Source organism: Corvus hawaiiensis, chromosome 9, assembly GCF_020740725.1.
Source record: "Corvus hawaiiensis isolate bCorHaw1 chromosome 9, bCorHaw1.pri.cur, whole genome shotgun sequence".
NCBI classification, from domain to species: Eukaryota; Metazoa; Chordata; class Aves; order Passeriformes; family Corvidae; genus Corvus; species Corvus hawaiiensis.
In genome coordinates, this window is record NC_063221.1 from 26,667,958 (window position 1) to 26,694,083 (window position 26,126).

At 41.4% G+C, this 26,126-nt stretch overlaps 1 protein-coding gene across 8 annotated transcripts in view; it reads left to right on the forward strand.

The window, feature by feature from the left end:
- ELAVL4 (ELAV like RNA binding protein 4) overlaps positions 1-26,126 on the forward strand; it is a 100,349-nt gene that overhangs the window by 66,014 nt on the left and 8,209 nt on the right. For all 8 annotated transcript variants that reach the window (XM_048312784.1, XM_048312787.1, XM_048312786.1 and 5 more), the window contains exons 3-5: positions 14,330-14,433; positions 24,463-24,616; positions 24,996-25,221. In XM_048312784.1, coding sequence (XP_048168741.1) covers positions 14,330-14,433; positions 24,463-24,616; positions 24,996-25,221 — 484 coding nt within the window. The remainder of the gene's footprint in view (positions 1-14,329; positions 14,434-24,462; positions 24,617-24,995; positions 25,222-26,126) is intronic.

Below are 26,126 nucleotides of genomic sequence, written 5' to 3' on the forward strand. Positions count from 1 at the left end.
CCCTTCTGTCTTGCGGAGCTGATCCATCATCACTTGACTCCCTAGCAAGCAGTTTGTTTTCTCTACAGCCAAAAGAGTTCTGCCAAGGTGATTTTCACCTTGGCTTCTGGGAATGGTCAGCCTGAGACTTTCAGACTGGTATTGGGATCTGCTACTCCTGGATGTCCTCAGCATTCCTGGCCCTCCTCTGTTTTCTGCCACCTCAGTTTATGTGCAGTCCCTAAACTGATCAAAGTAGTCATTCAGGTTCCATCCCCTCAGCGTACATCCTTCAGATTTTTGCCTTTGGAGTTTCTCTGTGACCTGAGCAAAGACCCACTTACATGATCAAGCCAACCTCTTTTCTATCTGTTTGTCGAGTGAGATACCATTTGTAGAGGGCAGAGTTTCTTTTGGGATATTTACTGCATGGGGGTCTTGCCTGGCCTTAGGTCTTTTTTTTTTTTTTTTTTTTTTTTTTCCCCCCCCCTTTGCTCCCAGAAAACATCAAAGGTTTAATCCCACTGCTTGGAAACTTAGGCCATCATTTTAAATTGTTTTACAATTAAAACTTAACTTCAAATTATGCTATTACACACAAGGATATATGGAGAGGGGGTTTTCTGCACCCTTAACACTGCTCACCACCTATTTTTTTTTTTTTTTCCTGCTTAAAGCAGAGTTTCTCTTGCTGCCTGAATTGGAAGTCCAACAGCCTTTGTGTGCAGCTCACTGGCAGTCCCATGCTTAGAGTCAGCACAGATAACCATCTCAGGAATCTGGGCTATTGGAAGTTGCTCTGATGCACGGTCTTTGCCAGCAAATCTCTGGATTTCATCAGCATTCTCTTTATGTCCTGTGCTTCATTCCTGGAACTGTCATTGATAGGGTACTGCAGCCTCTAACTTTTCAAACAATTTGTGATACAGCCTGAGTTTTGTTTGGGCCTTTCTGCATATCTCCATATCTATTAAGACAGGTTTTGCTCAGGTGCCATGTTTCCCATTTCTGTGATGCCACAATCTCATGGTCGCTCTCATCCCTGTGAAATTCTGATTCTATAAAAAGATAAGAGAAAGAGGGGAAGAAAGCATCATGGCCCTGAAGTACCAGTCCATTTCTTTGGCTTTGCTCACTGGCTCTGCTTTGGCTGACTCACTGCTGGGTGTTGTTGGATGTAGCTGCTGTTCTCTGTTGTTCCTGAGCAGGATCCATCACTGACTTTGTTGATGTTGCTGCTTTTGTCCCTGCTAGGAATTTCACTTCAAGTTACTGATTTGCAGGTGCTGCTGGAGACAGGATATTGGACCAGGCAGCCTCTGCTCTGACCCAGTACTGCTGTTCTTAAGACTGACTCAGCATCTGTTTAATTGGTGGAATATATCAGCTTGAGGGGGGAAAAAAACCTGAACACTTTATTATTTTTATTCACAAGAGCCCGAACTACCTTTTTTTTCCAGTTAAGTGGTTTTTAAGGGATGTTGCAAAAGCAGATGGACAAAAAGCTGCGTCATACTTACCTGCAAGCAAACAAATGGCAGCATTGCCAGTGTGATTAATTGTTGCTGTACTAGAGGGGCTGTTGTTCCTGCAGTACGAGCTCTAATCTGCCTGCTGGCCCTATTCAGATAATTTTGCTCACACATGTTTAGAAGCACCTTAAGTTAGGTATCAACAGGCTTCCTTCCTCTTGCTGCAGAATTCTAGGACCCAAAAAATGAGGCTGCCTCCTCCTTCTCTGGGAAGCTGTTGGCTGGATGGAGGAGGTGTATTGACTTTCCTTGCTGTGAGGATGGGTAGGTAGGGCATGAGAAGATAGGACATGTAACAAGAAGTAGTCTCCAGCAGTTCCTTTTTTAGACTCCTCTGTTCTCCTACTTGCTGTATCTGTGTCATTTCTATTTACCAGTGCATATCTTTGCCCAGTTCTGTTTCTTTAACCATTTTCCTGTCCTGGAAGCCATTCTGTGTTAACCAAAAAAATAAAACCAAAAACCCATCCCTAAACATGAACAGCTTGGGAGCTTGACTGGTAACATATTTTTCCCTTATGCTTTCTGCTGCATTGGAATAGCTGCTCTGGTACCTTGATTTTGGTTGTTGGTAGGATTGTGGTACTCACTTGCTCCAGGTTAAGTATTTTGCCAAACTGGAAACAAAAGGAAAAATGCTTATTTACCTTCTCCTCTGTTTACCACCTACTTGTAAAATATTGCAAAAAGCCTTTTGTAAGAGTTGTGTATCACAGAAATTGCGCTTGTTTTAGTGGTGGTCAGCCAGCGATGGCATCGGTCTGCTGTACATCTAGTGCCATACATGTAGATAAGGCCATAAGGGAAGGTATTAGCTGATATAGATTAAATCTGCCACCTTGAAAAGAACAGGATTTTTATGTTGGAGAAAATTTACTTTGGAGCATATTCATGCTAATATTCTTCTCAAGAAAATTATCAAGATTAAGTGATAGAACTAAGTAGTATCTGCACACAGAGTCATAATATTTTCACCTTAAAGTAGTCTTCAGTACTTTTGTAACCTGCAGGTACCTTGGAGGAATATTACAAACATTTGAAACCATACTTAAATTCCTGTTCCTGCTTTAAAATTCTTGGAAGTTCTGTCTTAAAGCTGAAACAAATTCGTGGTGAGGCTCCCTGCAGTCTGTGTATCAGTGGATAGCAAAATTTTTATGGGTAGCATGTTTTGGAATATGATAAAGTAGCTTTACCTTTCTCAGCATCTTTCCAGATGCTGTGTGAAGTAATCTGTGTAAATCTATTACAGATTAACCTTCTTAGCTGTCAGGTTGCAGCTTTTATTTATGTTTCTGCTGATCAGATTAAAAATGCTGCAGTCACGAGTTGTGTTGTTAATATTAAATTTTGTATTCTGGTCTGTAATAAATTACTTTCCTCTGTGCATTGCAAAAAGTGGTTAGTAGAGCTCAGAGTTTAATTAGTAGGCTGTTGATGAGACAGAACAGGTATTGAGAGTCATTGTTCTGAATTACTGTGAAATTTGTTAGTGTTGTTGTGGCTTTTGTTTTTTGTTGCTTGACAGAAGCTGAGGTACAAACCCTTAAATGTTGCTGAATTAAATCATTTAATGACAAAATTACCAGGGCTTTTTGAATTTGCAGTCAAACAGGTTTCAGATATTGATGCTGCAGTATAATGTTATGTCTCACTTAATATTCTTGTTTTGCAAAACAGACTCTTGTTTTTCTCCAGTTTTGTTCCTCTGCCATTTCCTTTAGACCAGGAGCATTGCTACCACCATTTCCACATGAAATGATTCCAAGTTTGAGGATGCAATGGATTTTTCAGATCTTAGCTCTGTCTTTCCCATGTCCTGTGCTTGTTTCCTTCTTATCGGCAGAGTATTTTCTTGGCAGAGTATTTTCTTGGCCTTTTAATAAAAATCTCTAGCCTATGAACCAAGATTTTTGTTGACCCATGACTCTTTCCACTCTGCAATTCTGACACTTCATGAAAATAGGAACCTTAGTCTGTGTGCAGGCTCTGTTCTGGTTCTGTCCTTCTGCCTTTCTTCTACCACTCACTGCCATCATTTTCTAGTGGAATTCCTCATAAGCTTTGACTCTGAAAAAGGACAATGCCAGACACCCATACAAGTTTGGCACATTTGCACCAAAACTGTATATGTGGTACAGTATGGGCTCATTGTGATCCGAACTTACTGTGCCTTTGGTTGAAGCCTGACCAGTCAATAATCACTCTTGTTTCTTTTGGTTTGCCTTCAGCTTCTGCTCCCTTGTTCAGTGTCCAGTTTTTAGTTGCAGTCTACTTTCATCTAAATTTCAGAAGTACCAGGATTTGGGATGATACGCAGGAGGGAAGATACATGTGCTGTAATGCAGCGTGTGCCTCTTCTGTGACCTGCTGGCTCATGCTCTTGGAGTGCCTTTTCTCTTTGGTTCCAGACTGTGATTCTTTCTACCCTCTTCTAATTTCATCTTTTTTTATGAATAATGGTATTAAAAGTAGCACGCTTCTAATATTTCATTTCCAGTCATAGTCTTTACATGTTTGAAATAACTATAGGCTTTTGTATCTCCCTTTAGTCAAATTTCATCAAAGGATACCATATTTTAGTGTTTTAACCCTGGAGACTTCAACACACTTCTAAGCTTGTATCTTAAGTCACTGTTGAGCCTTAGGTCTTATTTTAAAGCAGTGACTGCAGAAATTTGGCTTCAGTTTGTTGCCTTCCTCGTCTCTGGTACATGCATTCCTTGTTAGAGTTGTATGGTCTTTACAGTTTTTTCTGTACTGCTTGTCCAGTGCTGCTGTATCCATTCTCCCCAGTGTGACATCCCCTATTAGGGATGAGAATGGCTTCCCACAGTGTATTGCATGCGTCATGTAATGCAGTGACTTTAATTGCAGAATTTTTTTCCACACTGCTGGTAACCATTTTTATGTGCTGTTACATCTTTCAGGGGGGGTTTTTTTCTGGTTCTATTTGTTTTCACTTTTTCTTACTGAGTCTTGTTTTCACTTAGCCTGTTTGTTTCTAATGTCTGCATTCTTGTGTTTAAGTCGTCTCTTCAGTATTGAATTTACTGTTCAGGATAGACAAGTCATGGCTGTTTCTTGTCCATTCATGCCTGTCCCCAGAACACTGGATTTTTATAGTACAGTCCCTGTTCTGTTCTGGGACAAAGCGGGGAGGAGTGCAGCCTTGCTCTTCTCGGAACAGCTGCTAATTCAGAGGCTGTGTGCTCCTTGAAGGAAGGGGGAGGAGAAGATGAAAAGAAGGGAAGCGAGAGATGTCAACTGAGGGGAGCAAAATCCAAATATTTGTTCAGAAATGGAACTCACTTGTCTTGTGTATGTCAGGAGCAGTAGCTTTTCAAAAGCTACTTAATCAGTTGCTTGCAGTAGTATGAACACACCCATGCTGAAAATCCAGTTTTGTGTTTAAAGAAACTTGATAAAAGCAAGCAAACAAAAAAAGAAAAAGGAGGATAATAAATTCTACAGAGCATGAAATGTGTGTGTTGTTTACAAGATATCTCTAGCCTAGCACAACTCTCAATGGGCCGATGATAAGGTTCCAGTCTGAGAGTGGCGGAGCTGCGGTTTTAGCTCCCTGTTTTAGTGACTGTGTTACTCTGTCCAAGTTCACCCTGGAAATCGTGATGCCTTTCAGTTTCTCTTCTCCATAATAGGAATAAAAGTGCTTTCCTCAGTGGTGGTTTTGAGGAAAGGTGTGTTTCAGAGATAAAATGCTTCCATGCTATGGTAATGGGAACCACAGAAGACTCCAGCCAAGTCAGCAGCATCTGTCTCAAAACTGCCACTTAAGCTTTGCATGCAGATTAGTCTGTGTCCTCAAGCACAGCAGTGGCACCGCTGACCTGGTTGAACTCTGCAGTATGCAGGTAAGAGCAAAGCCTTGTTTCAGGTGAGATGCAGAACATCTGAAATGATAGAAGCCTTTAGGAGACTGTAAGGCATGATTTCTGAGGGAGGGCGTGTTTTATATTCCTGGTGTTGTAAACTATAAAATGGAGTAGCTGTGTGGTTTTGAAAGTCCTCTTGAGGTTTCTGTGGGAGTAGGATTTTCAGAAGGATCTGATGGCTCTGGGCAGCAGCAGGCTGTCAAAGCATGCTCCATCATGTTCTGTGTTCAGTGGATATATGGGGCCATTCTAAAGTGAAAGCAATTACTGTATCTGATTTTGAGAAATGGCAGTTACTGTCAGTGGGTATTTTATTTACACAAGAACTGCTACTGCTTTGGCATCTCTGAAAATCAAGACATTAAATTACACCGTCTTGCATTAAGAGATTTGTCAAAACTACAGAAGAGGACAAAACTCATGTAATCTCCTCTGGCACTGCCTGGCAAAATCAAGCTTTCTGACTCAAAGTGCTGAATGAATGATGTTTCTATCATAGGGAGCTTGCAGATGGGTTTGGGGAGTCTTGCTTTGATTTTGAGGTCACCATGTCTGGGTCCTGGTGGTTCCCTTCCAAAGACATATGTGGAGGTCCAGGACTTTCAGTTAGCTCACCAGCACTAATCATTTGCTGTAGCTACATTTATAGGATTTGTTTCACATTTTGGGCAATGCTTCTTTTTATTCCCCTTTTATTTTTCTAGGCTTGTTGTCATGGTATCTGGCACTTCCCATTCAGATATTAAAATTGAGTGAGTGGTGTCTGTATGTCTGGTTCATTTTCCCTCTCTTATCCTCTCCCTGAGGGAGAGTTTTACGTGGGATGTAGCACACTGTTTGCAAGGGCTTCCTTTGGGGGATTTTTTAATCATGTAGCAGCGTCTCTGTTGGAGAAGGCATGGTGTAAAGAAGCCCCTTCCACTTGGGCTGAAGTTTATTAAATCCTGTGTGCGTAGGGTTCCCGTGGGACCTCATTGTGCAATGCACGTCTCCCCTCAAGCTCCCCAAAAAAGGCCTGTCTCCTGCATGAATGAGCTTTTATCTGAGTCTCTCTGGCATTAAGGCAGTGATAGGAATTTTCTCTGTGCAGATAACCTGATGGGGAGGGCCATTGCTATTTGGCTATCAGGGCTCTGATGCTTTGAGGGGAGAGAGCTTGCTTGAGGGATCTTGTCCCATCTGAGGAGCTTTGTGTCATTATGTAGCCTTTGCAGGTGCTCTAGCTGTGGAACTTTGAGGATTTTTCCCAGAGGTTTGGGGTTAGCTTTATTTTTTTACTTTTTGTGAAACTATAAAATGTTTCTTAGGAGGGGATCTGTTATGAGTGCATTTCACTGTTAGTCTGGAACCAGGCTTTCTTCTCCAGTAGTATTTAAAGAAGGATCTCCTCAACTCGGATAATGCTGATGGCTGTTTTTAACCAAGGACAAGTCATGTTTCTTAACTGTAGGTGCACTGTAGCATCACACCATATCTGGGGCTCTAGACTGGATTGCATTTAAATACAGCTGACTTTTCCTAATGTGGAAGTGGGATCTTCTCAAAAGAACTAAGGGCACTTCAAGTGTAGTGATTTGATGGAAGGTTCCCAAACAAAGCTTGTACTCAAGTCACTTTCCTGCAAAAGGCAAAAACCAAGTGATTTATTTACTTATTCTTGTCTAGTTTTTGCTTTGAGAAAGATTGTGCAATTTTCCCTAAATTCTTGGAAAAGCAAGAGTTAGTAGGGGGAGAATGCTTCCTTGCTATTCATGGACAACATGTATTAAATAAATCCTAGTTTGTACAAACATAAGGAGTCTGTATTGTAAATAAGCTATAGACTAAATGGGTGCTGTGATAGAGCTGCACTAACACAGAACAAGTTACCCTTCACAGATGGGTTGCAGTGAATTGGGACTGTGACAGCCGTAGCTTAATTGTTTGGTCCTAGGAGCACTGTGCGTAGAAGATGCCTCCCTCCTGATTTGCTTCTCCTGAGACTGCAGTGTGCATTGCTGGGGTGACAGCAGGTGATTCTCCTTGGGTAAAGAGGTGGAGGATGAATGAGACTGACATTATATGGTATAAAAAAGCATCAGACAAGGAGCAGGTTTTGAACTGGTCTCGTGATCAGATCTCATTTTCCCTTGATCTGAATTTTCTCTTGATAGCTTACCTCCTTTTTTAGGTGAACAGCTCTATTTGTTGGTAGCTGTTGCGGAAACAACAATAAGAAAAAAACCCTTGACCCTCTTTGTACATTATGAATATATCTTCTCAAGGGTTTTATGTAACCTCCTCCAAAAGCCTCTGTTTCATATGGCTTTTCATATGAGTTGCAGTCATTCCTTTTCATCCCAGGAATATGTTTAAAACACTTCTGAAATGGTTTGAAGGCTCACAGGGGGGTGTTCTGAAATGGGCCTGCCAGCTGGAGCAGGGCTTGCCTTGAATGTCAGAAGTCTCTTCGGTTACTCTTGCTTAAAAGACAGAAAGCAATCTTCCTGCCAGCCATCTATAGGTGCTATTTATTACAAACATCTCAAGCTTGAGAAACACTGGGAAAAGTGGAAGAGCATCATGTGCAGGTTTGCATGGAAGAGCCGCAGGTGGACAGGAAGTTGTGCTGAGCTTTTGCAATAGAGAGAAGCTCACCCCATGACCAGTTTCTTCCCTAGATGTCACTGAGGTTTGAACAGGCAAAAATGGAGCTGGGGAGATCTGGAGAATTCGTGGTGAGCATTATTTATCTTTTGGTCCCAAAGGCAGAGTGACTGAAGGCTGTTGCTGTCTGACGGCTCCTGCCTGGCTGATGCGAGATGAGCTGTCAGACGTGCCCTACTTCCGAAGGGAGGGATTGTGTCAGGGAAGCAGCGGCGCTCGCTGGTGCTCGTGTTACGGCTGTCAGGAGGGCAGCTTTAATTAGGTTTTACATTTGGGCAGGGGACAACAAAACCACAATTTAAGGCAGTCTGGATCGCTGCTGTCCTATTCTGTGCTTGTTCTCATGAGTGACTGCTTATAGTAGGGACCACAGTGCTTTAATGTGATGTTGTATTCCACAGTCATTTATTTCCAAATAAAAAGGATGTTTCTAACCGTTTTTTTAATTTACCTGGTCACAGGTGGGCAACTGAAAGTTGCACTCACCTCTGAGTTGCTGTTTAGAATAGTTTTCTGCAACAGGAAGGCTTCAGACTTTACTGAGAAAGTAGTTTGCTTCTGCTTTGCTTGTGGCAATGGTTGTTCTTCATAGAACCAGCAGGAACAGTGTATTTGTAGAGCTTCAGAGTAGAAGAGATTATAGAGCACTTAAGGCATCTTGCCAAAACATTCCCTGGATTAATTTCTGCTAGAGCATAGTTTTCAGGAAAAAAAAAAAATCAAGCTTTTGGAATTTCCAGTGGTAGAAGAACTGACAAAATGGTTGGTAGGTACTTAAATGCATGTTACCTACAATGTCAAAAACAGAGTAAATGGCTTCCACAGGAAAACAGCATTCACTATATTGTTTCTAGTCTGGTTTCACTTGCCAAGCAGTGGGACTTGGGATATGTAACTCCATGGACAGACATTAGTAAGAAAAAAAAAATTAATTTGTACTTCAGGTCAATACTAATGTAGTAGTGTTCAGGTTCAGCTTCAACTTTTTTGATCAGGTAGGCAGATTGACCCCCTTATCTCAATTGAAGGAGGTCTTGTGCTGTAGTCAATTCTCATGGCACCATCACCCCGGCATCAGTGTTTCACTTGGAGCACATGCACCAGGAGCGGGTTCTTCCTCAGCAAAGCACAGGCAGATCAGAAGCAGCAATTTTTCTTTCCCTTTCTGATTGTGTGACTTTTATGGCAAGAATAATTCTAACTCTTTTGTCAATGTTGTAGGCTTGATGTGGCCTGTGTCAGTCTTTCAGCTGAGCATTCCTAAAGTATGCCGCAGTTAACTTGGTTTGTCAGGATGTAATCTTTGTGCTATCTAAATGTGTGTATTTGTGGTTTACTGAGGATCTTAAATTGCTTTATACCTTCCCTCTGTTTTCTTTGTACTTATCCTCTGCTCCTCCTGTCTTTCTACAGTCAATTTTCATGAGCAAGGAGTTTGGGTTTTTTCTACTTACCAGTGGAAATAAACAATTTAGGGCCAAGATCTGTTTCCTGAGATAGACCTGTAGGAGAGTGTCTTTCTGGTGACCTCCTGTTCACAATTCCCAGTAAGAAATCCGTTGGCTTTTTTAATCCATTTAATGTGTGCTATGTTAATTTTGTTTTAGTCAATTAATAAGCAGTACCAAATCAAGTCCTTTAGAGAAGACCAAGTATATCAATGTTGATTTAATGGCATTCTTAAAATTTATAGGTCAAACTTGTAATCTCATCAAGGAGGTTGTCAGTTTAGTTTGACAGAATCTATTTTGCATAGACTTAATTTGATTGACATTGATTTTATTACCCCTCACTAATTCTTTATTATTAGAGTCTACCACTGAAGATTCTGTAATTTTGCCTTGCTCGGCGTTAGACAGCTGGGCCTGTGCTTACTTGGGTCATCCAGTCTTCACTTTTTGAGTTTCAGTGCAAAAACTTTTTCCTCCAGGCTCCTGGAATTTGTTGATCACGAGAGAGCCATTAGCCCCTCTTTTTTGGAGTTTGTTCTCTGCAAGTAGTCCAGAGCATCTAATTTTAAACAAAAATAATTTTAGGAACTCCTGTTTATCATTCACCTGGGTTGCTAGTTATACCTTCACATACTTCTTCAGGTGTACATAATGCCTGTTGTCTCTGTGCTGTTACTGTTAGTATCTCCTGGTGAGTCAGGATGAGTGTTACAGGATGTCTTTTCTGTAACCTAAAAAAAAAAAAAATTCTTTTGTTATTCCAACCTTTACTGGCCAGAGAGGTTTTGTGCCTTTTTTTTTTTTCTGTTTTCTATGACATTTTTGTTCTAATTCACAGGGGGTTTTTTTTCTATGTGTTTTCCCTTTATCTCTTAAAATAAATGTGAAATGGGCCAAAGCAGACTGGCTTATAGAGGAATTAAAGGAAGGTGCGGGTCTTTGACTCTGCCTTTTTCACAGTTACAGGTTTTTGGATGTAAATAATACAGGGTAAATGGGTAAATTGATTTTTCTTTTTTTCTTTTTTTCTTTTTTTTTTTTTTTTTTTGGTCCCCATCTTCTTTCTCATGGCTTGTTTTAAGCATAATTTTCAGCTTTGAAATGGAACTTTCTAAAATGCAAAACATGTACATAACCAGCTTGGGCTTGGCTTTGCCTGCTTTTTTTTTTTAATACTGTTAAGTCCTTGATAACTTCTAACCCTGTTACTGCTCACTTTTTAGACCTATTCCTTACCAGATTCTGGGAGGTCCACTATACATTTTCCGCTGCTAGATAAAACATTCAGAAAGAGCAGTGGGAATTGCAAGATAACAAGGTGTTGTTTTAGGATCATCTAGAAATATCGCTTGCCTGACCTACTGAATCACAGCATGCGATGAACTATTGGATTCCAAATCACAGAAAATATTTACTATTTACGGTGCTGTTCCTGGGAAGTGTAGCATGGGAATGAACTACAGTGTCTGTGTGGGATCCCACTGAGAGGTCCAGCTGCTTGCTTTGTGCTGCCAGATTGTGTCCAAAGAAGTGTTACCCTTTTGGAGTACATGCAATAAGAGCACATGATGAAGAAAATAGGGAAGTTCATACTGTGTACTGTATTCTGGAACAAATCCTTTTCCTTCTTTACCTGTAACAATTTTTAGTTCTTTTGTATCTAGATGTTGTTTTGTCTGACATAAGGTATATTGCTCTTGAGAAGAATTTGAAAATAATATTTTTAGCTCCGTGTGTAAATTTTTTGGGCTTCTTAACTGTAAATGTTTAGCACAGTAGAACTTTGATGTTTGCCACAGTCATCATAAAGCTTTTCACAAATTAGTTTTTTGTCTGAGCTTTTCAGTTTTTTGAGACTGGGGTGGTTTGTGTCAGTCTGCAAACACATGGTAATATTTAGGGGAGAGATGGTTGAAAATACAAAGTAACCAAACAAAATATGCCCCTGAAGTGGAAAGCTCTTAATTGGAAGGTTTTTCTCCCTTCAGCTTCACTGGTACAGTGAGGTCTGTGCCAGAAAGCAGCAGCAGGAATTTGCTGGTGGAAACAACTGCACCAAGATTTCAATGGGCTGTGAAGGGTGTGGAGTTTTTAAGATTAGAAGGGTATTCATTGAATTAACAAATTCCATGCTCAGAATTGAATATTCAGCCTTTTTTGGTGAGAATATAGTACTGCTAATACAGCGATCAGTGGGATATGAATTTATAACCAATAGCTTCTGACTAACAGGCCTGCAGTCCTGTTACAAGTTTTGTATATTTCTTGATGTTCAGGAGTATGTACACTAACAAGAAGAAATAGTGTTTCTGCAGACCTGTTATTTGAAAGAAAAATGGTATGACAGTGTAATAGTTTTCATTAAGCCAGGTCCTGAATGCAGACAAGACCAGCCTTATTTGTGTTGGAGAAAACATATTTATCCATTGCCAGTTGGTAGTGAGAATGAGATGATGATATCTAAATAACTTGAATGTTACTGGGGAGCTCAAAAAAAAGGTTTTGTGTAATTGTGATCTCATTCTTTTCTTGTATTGCCATTTATTTCCCTTCCCTGCTGCTAGTGCTGTCTGTGGTCTCTCTTGTGCAAGTACTTCCAGAAGTAAGAATTTTTCTATGGGAGATTGTTGAAAAACAGTGTATACATTGTAGAGGTTGGTCAGTCCATGTGTCTTGAGAATAGCAGTGGCTGGACATGGAAGCCCAGGGTCAGATGTTTGGACATAAATCCCAAGGCCTCACGTCAGCTACTCCTGCTCTCCGTGTACCTCTGAAGTCCAGAGGTGATTAAGAGGGAAAAGAATGGGTACAAACACAGGTTATCCAAGCTCTGATCCTTGAGTTGTCTTCCCCCTATAAAAAGAGGCATGTTTCCTAGAGAATGGCTTTCCTCTCCCTAGGATTGTTTAGGATTAAATGTATTAAAGACTTGATATGTTCAGAGGCACAGGGATTGGGGCTGTATAAAATACCTCAGGTAGGCAAGCAGAGGAAGGCATGGCAGGGAAAGTATCTTTACAGTATTTCTGCTCCAGGCTTTGTGCTCAGCCAGACTTCAGGTCTTTCTTGGTTTATGTCATGTAACTTAGGTAAGAATATTTTTGAGATTAATTCAGCTCTCCAGGAAGACAGAGTATGTTTTTACACTTTTTTTCTGAAGTTAAATTGATGGGATGGATTTGCTCCCTGGCTGTATTGTATGTTAAAACAGTAATTTCTTATCCTTGCGCCTGCATGTGGGCATTTCAGGCATGAACTGCAGTGTTTCCATGGATTTTTAAAGTCTTCCATTGCATAGTTAGCAGCTTTTAGGGCTTTGATCTGAATTCATAAGGCAGAAGCATTCCCTGTATTTGTGTTACAGCAAACGCTGTATTTTTGGTGGTGTCTGACTTTGAGAAACACACAGATGCTTTTTTGTAGTCCAGGAGACAAAGAAACAAAGCTTTGTGCTGGGAGGCAGGATCTGTGCCTCCAGGGGACATCAAGGCACTTGGTGTGCAGCTGCCTTCCCAACCTCCCCTTCCTCCTGGTGAGCAGGAGCTGGGTTGCTGCTTGCTGCTCCTGTGGCTAGAAACCTCCACAAATGCTGTTCCTCTCCTTGGGAGGGATTTTCACATGTTTCCTTTCTCACTGCCTGTGAGCAGGAGCATTTTGATCCTCTGCACGTCAGCGCCAAGGGACAGGGGTTTTTTTGGCTTGCTGTGCTCCAGATACACGGAAGGGTGTTTGAGAGGGAGTGTGGTTGGAATACAGGGCGGTTCACCTGCCTGCTTGGGCTCGCTGATTCTTGAAATGTCGTTATCTCTGTGGGTTTCTAAGATCATGTGCCTTAACACAAGAAAAAAAAAAAAGCTGTGTTTTCTAAACATGCAAAATAAGTTCAGTAGGATGCTCGAAGGAAGGGATCTGGAAGCGGCTGTCTGTCACGTTGCATTAATAGAATTGGTGCTGCAAAGCTGCTACTTGGGAATTGGGAAGAGATCCCTGTGGAGTGGGTTCTCAAACCCTCTGCAGCCCCGCAGCCCTGTGAGTGTCCATGATCCTGTGGTGCCGACAGCATGGCCTGGCCTCTCCAGCCCCGTGTCATTTATCCCAATTATAAACTGTGTCTCTTTCTGCTACAAACACACGCACGGATCTCGCTGGTGAAACAGAAGCTGTTGAAGTGCTTTTGGCTGCTGAAGTGGACTCCTGCCATCCCGTGCACAGCAGCAGTTGTTGCACTGTTTGGGTTTGCTGTCATCTCAACTGCTTGGAGGGGAGTTTTAATGTGGTCCCATGCCCAGCTGCAATTTGGGCTGTCCCTTCTCCTCCTATTTACTGGCTGCTCACTGAGCAGTAAAACGAGATGTAAAGGTGGCTTTCTGTTCCTCAGCTCCTCCAAGGTTAGTGTAAAAACGCAGTTTCCTAATTCTGTGGTTTAAATACTTCAAAACTTGCTTTTAAACAGTAGCAAAATCATAAGTGTGTGTTAAGAGGTGGCCTCGTTACTGGCAGGTCAGCCAGTTATATTTATTAGGAGCTCAGCACAAAACTGTCACACAATTCTGTTGCTGTCAAGCCTCATACATGCTTTTCAGTAAACTCCTGGGGAAGGCAGGGTGAGGGGGTGCTGCTTCTTCTTACAGAAGGATCTTCAGAGCAGCAATTTAAAGTTATGATGGCTCTCCCTGTATTAAGGAGATAAAGAAATGGTGAAGAACAGCATGGATGCTGAAAGGGAAAGCAGGGATGAAACGAAAATTGTGCTCCCGCTCTTGGAAGTTGTGTTCCTGTGCTGAAAAATACTGAGTCCTTTTTTCTTTGTCTTGTGTTTCAACAGGGCAGAGTTTAGGGTATGGATTCGTTAACTACATTGATCCAAAGGATGCAGAGAAAGCCATTAACACTTTAAATGGACTCAGACTCCAGACCAAAACCATAAAGGTAAGACAATATAAAATGCCTTTTGCTCAATTCAGGAAGGGGAGAAAGTAGTCGAAACTGTTTCTGGCAATTTCATCACTATTTTATTTTCCATTGTAAGGGGGTTAACGAGCTCCTCCTTGGAACAAAGAGCAGACATGCAGAAGATGAAATCTCTCTTCTCTGAAATTGCTGCTATTGTTAAAGGGAGGAGAAAGTAACAGGAAGCTCCTTAAAGCATGACAGTGAGGCTTAAATGTAGAATAAAACAGCCAGAGTGATACCATTATCCCTAAACAAGTGAAGTACGTGATGGTGTATTCACAAGTTACATGTTTCCTTATGTTTTAATGGGAAATACTTTGACACAGAGTTCATTTAGTGACACTCCTGTCATTATCAGGTGTTGAAAGCATGTTTCTCACAAGTTAGAATATGTCATTCTGAAAAATAATTTTTTTCTCAATTTCCACATCCTTAATTTGATTTATTCTTTTAAAAGCTGGAGGCTTCCCACTGAAGTCTCTTATTTCATTGTTGTAATAGACCATTAGTTATTCAATGACCTTCTTTAGTGGTCTCACAAGAAAAGCACGCTTCTACGCTGTCACAGTTTCTGCTGCATGGCTGATAAAGCTGTTCTGAAACAGCTTACAGAAGATTTCCACATCCCAAATTCTGACAAATAATACAGCTTAAGGGATGTGAATCAAAAAATTGAAGGGGAACAAACAGCAGATCAGATTCAAATTATCTGAAACTGCTTTGATCATGTTTTGAATACTGGCTTTTGATTTGCACCATTTTCTTAATTTTTCTTCTGTAGTTAAATTTGTATTTCAAAGCTGAAAATGTTAAGAATATAAAAATAGAATTTTTACTGTAGTGAGTACTGGTATAAGTAATGTCAGTGATGTTGTAACTTGCAAATGAGATATAGTGTAATGTGGTCAATACTGTAGTTTTGACATTCTTGCTAAAGATTGTGGTTTGGACAAAATGGTCTACCCTGAAGCAAAAATATTTGTTGGATTCTGGTGTATTTCTAAGGATTGTTTCGGGCAAGTTTTTCCCCCGATCTGTTTGATCAGTGAGGAGCGCAAGTGCTGAGCTGAGGGTTATGAAAGTGATGGAGTTGCTGCATGGATTACATATAAAAGGCTGCTTCCAAACCTCCCTTAGACCATCCAGATTCCATCCCACAGATATGTATGTGGGCCATACATCAAAATGCTCACAGCATGGTTTTGTAGAGTTAATGGAAACACTTACAGGAAATATGGAAGGCAAGGCAGCAAAATCTACCATCTTATCAACTGCTGCAGGTGGAAATGCAGGCTTGGACTCAGCAGTTTCCACTTACAGTGAAAAGTTGCTCTCCAAATTGCTTTTAAAGGCACATTATCTAGGAGAAAAATATTTTGAAAATACTTATTAAAAACTTAGTAGAACTTGAAAAATCTAGATCAGTTTTTCATACAGCACATGTATATTTTGAACGTTATTCAGCCGTAGCAAAGTACTGCATTTCTTGTCCCTAAGTACCTCTGTTGCTTTGCCTCTGTTCTTTTTTGTGAACCAGAGCAATGCTATTGCATTAATAATATTTCAAGGTTACAGGAAACTTGTGCTATGAAAGACCTCCAGAAACTGCAACCCACACCAATTATTATACATTTCTCACATGCAAAATTAAACCATTATGCCTTTCTTTATCAGCTGTAGTAAGACTTTTTTTTTTTGCATGAAACTTCCCATGCAAAATCTTTGTGGAATGTTTTTTAATTTGGTATAAGTTTTAGAAATTCATTGATTTGTTTGGTTTGAGGTTTTCATGTTTATTAATAACTCGTGGAGTTGCATAGAAAAAAAGGACATTTTGGGGAGAGTTCTTGAAAGCTGTTACTATATCATAATAAGCAAAGAGATTGAGCTAATCTACATGCACAGGAGATGCATAAGTTCAGGAGGAAGCATAGGGTTTTTTCTTTTTTAAATAAAACTTGAGTTTATGCAGTTGCCTAAAACCAACCTAAGGGAGTCTTCTATCCCAGTACCCAAAATTTTGGCCACAGGGACATCTAATCAGCAGTTTCCAACCCAATTTTGCATTGCAGAATTGCATGCAATTACCTCACCTTTGCCCCCTTGGTTTTTTTCTAGTTTTAATTGTGCGTTACTTCTGGAAATCTTGATAAATTAGGTCTGCTTCCCTGGTGCTGTGCAGTGGGGGGTGGAGGTTTCCCAGTGTTCACACTGAGAGGGTAAATCAGGTGTGTTTAGAGCTGCCAGTGGCATTTGTGTTGCTGGAGAAGATCCCTGGTGTCCAAGGGGTTTGGAGGTGATGAGGAACCATACTCGGCACTGCTGAACCTCCTTGCTTGCCAGTTTCCCCCACGTGCCACTTTGCAGCATCTCACTTCATTCTTTGTAAGGTTGAAGTATTTAAACTTGTGGAATTACTATATTTAATTATCAGACTCGATTACTTTAGCTACAGATGCCCTTTACACTTACTAAAAATGTGCTCTCTCAAGAGAACATCTAGAAAGGAATTCGGTGGCATATAGTTTTGTAGGCTAAAAAATATTTAATGGAATAACATTGAGCTGGAAGAGTACTGAACAGTATTTTGTTCTGTTTTCTTCATGAATGTGGCTGGGATTTTTGCCCCAGAATGAATTTGTAAATATCCTATTGATGGATGGGCTGAACCTTGGCCTCTGCTTATGTATGTCGGTACAGCCCTGCAGGTAGAATTTCTCTGGCTGCCTTTTGGAAGCTGTTTTGGTGGAAAGAAAGTTAAAATGAATAATCTGTGAAAGCCCTTTTACAGTGGCAAATTACTTATGCTTGCCAAGGTCACTGTGGTCCTGCTGGCTGTGTCCCATCTGTGTTGTGGGCTCTGCTGTTCTTGCACCTAGACTGAACATGAGGTGGCTCTGTGGAGTTGTATTTGCACTCATTTTTTGACTGCACAAGGCTTAATTCCTGTTTAAAAATAATATATATATTTTATGCATGTGGCCCCAAATGCTGTCCTTTTCACTTCTGTAATATTTTTGTGGCAGCTTAATGTTCTCTCTCTCCTGATGCCTTGCAAAACAGCCATGCAGTCGCAGGAGGAAGTGGCTTTATAGCAGGATCAGCAGAACAGCCAGGCACAGTCAGCTCTGATGTGTGGACTAAAATAACTGAAGAAATGGTTTTTTTATTCTGTCATTGTTATGATAAATAATCCCTTTTCACTCTAGCAGCTAAAATACTTATGTGCATTTTATTTAAGTCAATGATGCCCTTTCAAGTCAAAGTTGAGAGGTGACAATTTACAGAATATGTGTTTGGGAAAAGCATTGGAGGGAGTGTTGTGTTTGGTGGTAATAGGTTATACACATTTTGTTCCTCTTCAACTGATCATAGTGCATATTTTATTTATGCCATTTCATAGCAGCATCATCTTCTTGTGAGGGAGAAAAGCTTCACTTTATTTTTACAGCTAAAGCTTGACATAATTCTGCAAAACAGTTTAGAATGAGGGAAGAGACTGTGTGTGTTGAAATAAGTATATATTCCAGAAATTGAATCTATTTTTAGAAATTAAATTTACCCATCCATAAAAGCTTATGAAAGGTCACTGCTGCTGTTGAAGATTGCCTGGCAATTCAGTTGCATCAAATATCAGAAGGAAAATGAGATGTGTGATGCATGGGGTACAGATTGTTTAAACTGCTGCTTTGCCCTGAAAAAAGGACACCACCTGAAAGGATGCGAAGGAAATGTTTTACAATTTACTTGGGGATTCAGGTGACCTGGCTTCATTGGAACAAGAGCAGAACAGTTTTGAAAGAAAGCTTGAAATCTAAAAAGAGCCAGTGACCCCCTGAAGTGCAGTCTTGTGCACCCCTCTCTTCCTTTTTCTCTGTTGCCTGAGAAATAGGTTTGCTTCTTCCTTCACTCACAGGAGCAGGTACACGCTGTGACACTGCTGGAGCAAAGGGAGATGTCTCCAGTGAGGGGAGAAGGAATCTAGGTTCTCTGAGCCCTTGATAACCCCCAGTTTTTAAATCCATCAAATCTATCACATGATAAACTACCAAATGGATAGGATGGTTCCTCTGTGTTCAGAGGTTTTTTCTAGTTATTTTAATTTTCAGTTAAATTGATTAAATAGCATGAAATTCTGTATTTCTGCTTTACTCTCCTGTTTCGATCAATAGGTCTGGATGGTCCTAGTTTAAATACAGTAGATAAGGCTGTGGGAGAAAGTAATCCTGCTTTTTCTGAAAATAAAGTAGTAATGTTACTGCTGAAAGATCTTCCTATTTATCTTGGTTTCTCTGGCATTTTGAAAAATGCCAGCTATTTCCACAAAACTCAGCCTCTAAATCTGTCTGTGCTAATTCTTGTAATTGTCCACAAAACTACAAACCATCCTGTCACTGTAGGGTGACCAAATAACAGCAGCCTCAGTCTTCTCTGTCCTACAAAGTCATTTGTCAAAAAGATTGCCTTCCAGCCGCGCTCGGTGGAGGAGGTGGCGCAGGAGGCACAGGGCAGGAGGAGGAATTGCAGCAGGGAGTGGTGGGGAAGAGACCTGCATCTCCTGCTCCTCCATCCCAAACTGCTTGGGAGGTGTGGGGGGAGTTCAGCACGGTTTGGGTTGCAGCCAGGAAGCACTGGATTGCTGACAGTGCTGGTAGCAGAGCTCGGGTGTTGGGTGCCCTTGGTGCAGTGCTCAGCCAAAAACCTGGCGTTTTCCAACAGTGTTTTTCCATAGTCTCCCCAGGGCCACTGAGCCTGCTGGACACTGCCTGCAGCCTCCTGTCCCGGGGAAGAAATGGGATGTTGAGTGAGGCTGGGTGGTAAGGAGAAGGGTGTACAGAGAGATCAGGGCAAGGCACAGGAGGAGTTTGGATGCTCTGCAAGGAAGATTTGGAAGGTTGGGGTGTTGGAAGATACTGGGAGTAGCTGAATATGTTGGACTGCAGCAAGGAGGGATTTGAATTTTTGAGTGTCTTGTATGCCCCTTTTTTCCTTTTCTTGAAAATTCACATTACCAGGTACAAGGTGCAGATTTGGGATGTAGCTGTTTTATAGCTCCTTTGGAAATTGAGGTGACTGCTTGTTCTCTTTTATGGTAGCTCACAGTCAGAGAAGGGTCATCTGCTCTGGCTGCTGCTCCCCAAGACAAAGCCTTGGACGAGAAACTTTAAAGGTGCCACAGACGTGGAAAGCCTCAACTAAGTGTGCTCCTGTTGTGCTCTTTAGGACCCTCTGTCAGTGTAACCCTTTTGACTTTGTAGTGCTTGTTAACAAACCCTCCTGCACCCTTTGTGCCTGCAGTGATGCTGCTGCTCAGCAGACCTTTCAGTGCTGCATTTGAAGGTTCAGCTTTGGTTCTGCTGCTTTCAGCAGGCACCAGAGTGTCTTTGCCTCTTAATTTCTTGCATCTTCTCTTAATCGCAATTTCTCTTTTTACTGCTTCAGTTTTGCCAGTGAGTCCTTTTCATTCTATGGAGCCAGAGCAATTATTTCTCTTAGCCTTGCTCTTGATACAGCCAAGAGTGTTTCTAGGTTATTATCTATGGGTGTCTTTCCTGAAATGATGGGATAGACCATTGTACCTGCAATTATAATTAATCTCTGTAAAATGGCATCGAATCGCTCAACAGTAAAGTGCACTGTCACTCCCCTCCATCCCCCAGCCAAGGGCTTAGGGAAGAGAAAGGACAAAGCAGTGCAAGCATCAGATATGAAAGTATTCCAGATCCTGATCTTCAGCCTCTGGACCAGAGGGCTTTTGTGTTCTCTTGTTGTGACAAAGCATGCAGCTTTCACAGGAGGGTGTCTCAAATCTGGTTTTGCAGAAAATGAGGGCACAGATGAGGGTCTGGAAGTGGCTGTGGGGAAACGTCTCTTTCTGCCATAGCCTGTTCACTGGTGCTAAGCAGATTTTACTTCTAGTTCTGGATGTGCCTTAAACAAGTGATACTGTGCTTATTTACATGTGTGAGGCTTTTGAGCAGTTGTGTTAAAGCACTTCCAGTCTGACTAGTGGCATAAGGGGCAGCAAGTGAGGGAAGGGTTGTCCCCATTTTAAACTGGATTTCAGGCAGAAAAAAGCCAAGTGACTGACCCCAGAGATCATACAAGAAATCCTGTATCTCAGAGAATGTCAAGCAAAGACAAAGCAAAGTCTCTGTATGAAGGTCACCAAGAAGTCTGGTGTTCTTTGAATGTCACACAAACCTTTTGAAAGCTGCCCAGGGAGTCACTTAACACTGACTGCACCTTAGCTGCTTGTGATTGGAGACATGTCCCAGGGACTTCAGGTGCTGTGGGTGGGTGGCTTGGTGGTTCTTGGGTGCCTGTGCTGCCACGCAGTGCACCCTGGTTCAAGGCTCCTGGGTGGTTTCCCATTCTCCAGGTGAGGGGCAGGAGATGCAGAGCAAGGTGACACATCTCAGAGAAGGTTGGTATCTGCAAGATGAGTTGCTTGGTTGTTGCTTAGATGTGTCCAGGGCAGGATGGCTCTGCTGGCAGAGCACATCATTCCAGGAAAGGATGGTGCAGTTTCTCTTATGAGAAGACTGGAGTTAAATTTTACAAGGAGGCTTCTAGAAACGGACTTGATGTTTGAGAAGTCCAGGATTAGTACAGGAGCTGAAGGTTTCTCTCCAAGGGAGCAGCAGCAAAGTGGTTAAGTGTCAGTGTTCAAATGGCTGCTGTTCCTTGTACCGTAAGACAAACGGGATGCATTCATGCCTCTGGGTGCCTTTGCTGTGGGCTCTGGCTTGGAAAGGCCAGACTGCTTCAATTTATGTTCTGAAGAGTCTCGAGGTTAGAAATTCTTCAGAAAGTTTTCTATATGGGAAAACACGTAGGAAATCAATAGGGAAGATAATTACTTGAACTTGGAGATATTTTCTGTGCACCTGAAAAAAATGTGCTTTGCCATGGAAGATATGAAATGCTGAACCTCTTCTGATGCTGCAGTGGTGTTGGGAGAGAGTGGTGCAGCCTCTGGAGATGGCTGTTTATTATGAAGAGAAGCCCTTATACAGACTAATGTTCAGTGTCAGATGAGAAATGTCCTATTAAATGTTTTTCAGTTAGTATATATGTATTTATAGAAACTAACATCTGAGGCCAGCAAGCCATAAAATGAATTGTGTAATATTTTATTATCTTCCTTGCAAATTCGACTGCAGAACTCCTAAATGATCTTATGCAGTGAAATCCAAAACCATGGTTCGACCTTCAGCTGTTGTACAAGTGGACAAACATTTTAATGCTGAGAAATGCCTGGGTCAAACAGTAGTTTGATGTTCTCCAGCTCATTATTTGAATTCTTTGTGGTGGCTAGGATTCCATACTTTTTTCTTTTTCAATGCTCTGTTTCATTACAGGGTGCTAACACTGCTGTGAGCAAAGGAATGGGAAAAAAAAATCATTTTTAAGTGTGAATATAAAGAATTAATGCCGCGTCCTCACCCAGCACTTCGCGGTTTGCAGTGATAAAATGGGAGCTGGTTTTTGCTCCCATTTTAACTTGCACAGCATAAGGAGCTTCTGGTGTGATGGAGGGTCAGGGTGGGCGATCTCTTCCTTTGATAGCTCGCACGCAGGAAAACATCCCGTCCTCAGCACTAACTGAATAATAGCTTGAAAGCAGGATGGCACACTCTAACCGATCGATTTGTCATTGGCTGACCTCGGAGGGAAGATGAAAAAGATTCAAAAGCAGATAAATAATTGACATTACTAGCCTTGAGTCCATTCAGCTCTGCAACCTTTTCTTCTTGATATTAAAGACGGCTGAGTTGCTTTTGGCAGCTTCTTTCTTTGGCTCAGGCTCCCCTGCAGCCTGAATGTTTGATTGCGGGAGGAAATAAAAACTAGACCTGAGCAGCAATAGGTGTTCACATGTGCTGCGAGTGGAGGGTTGGGAGCGTGAGCAGCCTCTCCTTCCTCTGCCTGCTTGCAGGGCCCACGAGAGCAGAGAGCCTTCTGTAAGTAGAACTGTGTGTATATATATATATATATGTATGTATGTATGTAAAATGTCAGGCACTCATTGCTCTGGGAAGTAGTGTTTTTTGCATATCCCAATACTTTCCATCCTCCCTGTAACGTGGCATTTGGTTAACGAATGTGCCGGAGTGAGAAACCCAAAGGAAACTCCTGGCTGTTTTCCCAGGAACTTTATTCATTTTGCTTCTCTCAGTTTTGAGGAACAGGTAAGATCCCTACCCTCATTCCAGAGAGTCTCCTAAGTATTTTTTTAAACTGTTATTCCTAAAGTATGTTAAACTGTAGGTGCCTGAATTCTTACAGTACCCTCTCAAGGTAAGGTATTTGCAGAGTGGGGAGGGAAGAGTCTGCTTTTCCAAATGCCTCAGCACCAAACCAAGCTGTAGGTGAAAGCGCTGTGTGATTATCCCTGGTGTCCCCTTGGGCCTGGATTGAGCTTTGTTACATAAAAGCCAAGCGGTGCCATCCATGTGTGTTCTGGCCCTGGATCCATCGGAGGGGTGTTCAGGACCAGCAGGGAAGTGATGGAAATGCTGCACCCCATCAGGAGGTCGTGGGCTGTGGCACAGAATGATTTCTACCCCAATATCCCTCTTCCTTTCAGCACCCGAAGATTTCTCTGCTCCCCATGTCTGCTTGAGCCTTTGTACTGTGTGCCTGAGCTTGCCTCCATTGATGCAAATGTTTTATCTAACCTCTATTTCATATTTCTTTCCCTGAATTTTCCACCTCCTCTCTCCAGCCTTCTCTGTAAATGTTAGATTTAAAAGGTTATGGACAAACACATAAGTTATAAAGAAATTGCCAAAAACCTTAAAATCTAGAATCTTTAGAGTTTGTCTGCTATTATGCAGAGAAGATTGTGGAAGCAAATATTAGTCATTAACATAATTTTCTGTGTTGAGTCAACATCTATTTTTAGGTGTGGAGCGCATAAAGACAACTCTTTGACACATAAAGCACATAGACATCCATTTGACATCATCTGTGTTCAGTCTGAGACTCGGGAAGAGGGAAAGACAGTTGCTGAATGTATTGCATTCGTGATGGGAACCCCCCCACTTCCTTCCTAGACACATTTTAAGACATAATGCAGGAGAGTACTGATCTGTTTATATTGAAATAAATCAAAATGAAGCGCAGAATATTCAGCTTGGCTTCCAATGCTTTTTCAGATGTATTGCAAAGTAATTCATGATCTGTGCTGAATATTTGTCATTAGGCTTCATCCAGGAAGTGTTTTTATGATGTTAAATGTGTATCCTAAATGTATATATTATTTTAAAAGTGCAGAAGGCTTTTTATGCACCTATTACAATTATAAATCTGATTCATAGGTAGAAGAGCAGTTAAGAGGATTGAATTAGTAATTTTCCAACAGCACACATGCAGTGCCACAGCTAGATTTTCTTGTTTGCTTGGTCATAATATTTTATGGTCTGATTCTGGGCTTTATAATGCAAGGGAACTTCTCGTGATAAATTGCAGATCCGACAATGAGTGTCAGTATACAGCTCCCTGAGCAGATGTTCATTTAGTCTAATTTCACCAGTACTTTACTGTTCATCCAGAACAGATCTTGCCAGCTCAGGATGCAAACACAAAGAGAGAGAGCACAAAAGATCACTCCGCAAATAACCTGCTCTGTTTCAGACACTCGGGAGGGGGAAAAGAAAAACATGCAGGAGCTTGGGAGTGCAAGGTTGGCTACAGCAAATCATCCACACACCCACACCCATGGGGGCAAATTTACAGCGCCATGTGTGGGAAGTTGCATGTTAATCTACCTCTGAACAATAGTTATTTTATGACTGCACTTCAAGAACCCTTGTGTCTGTTTTAAGGTCTCTGTAGCTCTTCCTTTGTTCTTCCAGCCTTTCCTGGCTCTGCTGGTTTTGCAGAACAGGTCCTGTCTGAACTGCAGGGTGATGTCTTGTGGAAGAACAGAACATTATCTGTCCAAAATGCCGAGGGTGGCTCTAGCTCACTAACACTGCTTTCCTTTTCTCTCCGTAGGTGTCATATGCCCGTCCAAGTTCAGCATCCATCCGGGATGCAAACTTGTATGTCAGCGGCCTTCCCAAAACCATGACCCAGAAAGAATTAGAGCAGTTATTCTCACAATATGGGCGCATCATCACCTCACGGATTCTGGTTGATCAAGTCACAGGTTAAAAGAAAACTTTTCTTGATAACGTGCATGTTTCTCTGGAAATGGCAAAACTGCAAATGTCTGCAGCTGGGGTTTTTTGACTTTTACTGTAAAATGCCATACCTGGTTCCTTTTAAATGTAACTGGAGGTATACCTGCTGCCTCTTTAATGAGGGAATATTAAAATACAGAATGTGATTTACTTAAAATCATTGTTAAATACAGTAGGGGCTGATTTTGGAGAATAGGTTGGGAAGAGGACTTTTCTTTACAGGACTTTACTTAATTTGCAAACCACCTATTGTGTGAAGTCAAACCTAACATTCAGCTCATGCTCATCACATAGATGAGGCTGTTCCTACGAATATTCATCTCTTCACGTGTTTTTACTTCCCAGGGGTTTCTCGAGGTGTGGGATTTATCCGTTTTGATAAGAGAATAGAGGCAGAAGAAGCCATAAAGGGACTAAATGGCCAGAAGCCTAGTGGTGCTACAGAACCAATTACTGTGAAGTTTGCCAATAATCCCAGCCAGAAAACAAGCCAGGCACTCCTTTCACAGCTGTATCAGTCTCCCAACAGACGCTACCCTGGACCACTTCACCACCAGGCTCAGAGATTCAGGTAATTACCTGGAAAAGAACTGAAGTTCCACCAGCAATGACAATGTGGGGCAGGTGCTGTGCAGGAAAATATGCTTTAGTTGCGTAGGCTGACCTGATTTTCTTTGTAAAATTAAATATTCTTTCCTGGAGAATGAGGAGGAAAATCTGCTGACAGCAGTAGTCATGTTGTATTTACTAAAACAGCTGAAGTACTGTACAATCAGATCTCATGAAGGCTGAAAAAGGGAGGACAGAATAGAGTTACACTGATAATCAAATGAGCAGTGACTATCCTGTTCTTTCTCTCTTTTTGGGTAATGCTTTTATTTTCTGCTATATTACTACAGTTTTGATGCAGCTTAGACTTTGATGTTAATGACAGTGGATTGGTAGCAGGAAAAAAGCTGAGTCTGTCCCAGTCAGCAGGAGTATCATTAAATTTATTAGCCTGAGCTATCTGCTCTTAGTATAAAGAGCCCTTGTATTAGGCTTTGGTGTGAGTCTTCAGATGCTTTTGGGGATGTTTTATGCTTTGCATTCTGAATGTACTGTTTCCATCTGATGCATAAGGCAGAGTTAGCAATATGTGATGTTCCTATTACTTTTATACTTAATAGTTCTCAAGGAACCCAGCTTTCAAATAAAAAAGTCTGCCTTCAAGAAAGAAAACTTGGACATATTTGCATAACTGCGTTGCACGCTGGCTTTAGAGAATTACTCAAAAGTAATTTTAGTTTGTCAGTGATGAAAAGTGCTAATGAATTAAAGATCATAAAAAGTCAGTCATTGGATACATTAAATTTACACTTGTTTTTGTGTCTTTGGCACGCAGCCGTGTCCATTGAGGTTATCACTGAATCCTTCCATGGATAGAAGGACTCTATTGTGGTGCCATGGAAAGCAGATGATTATATTCTGCAAAAT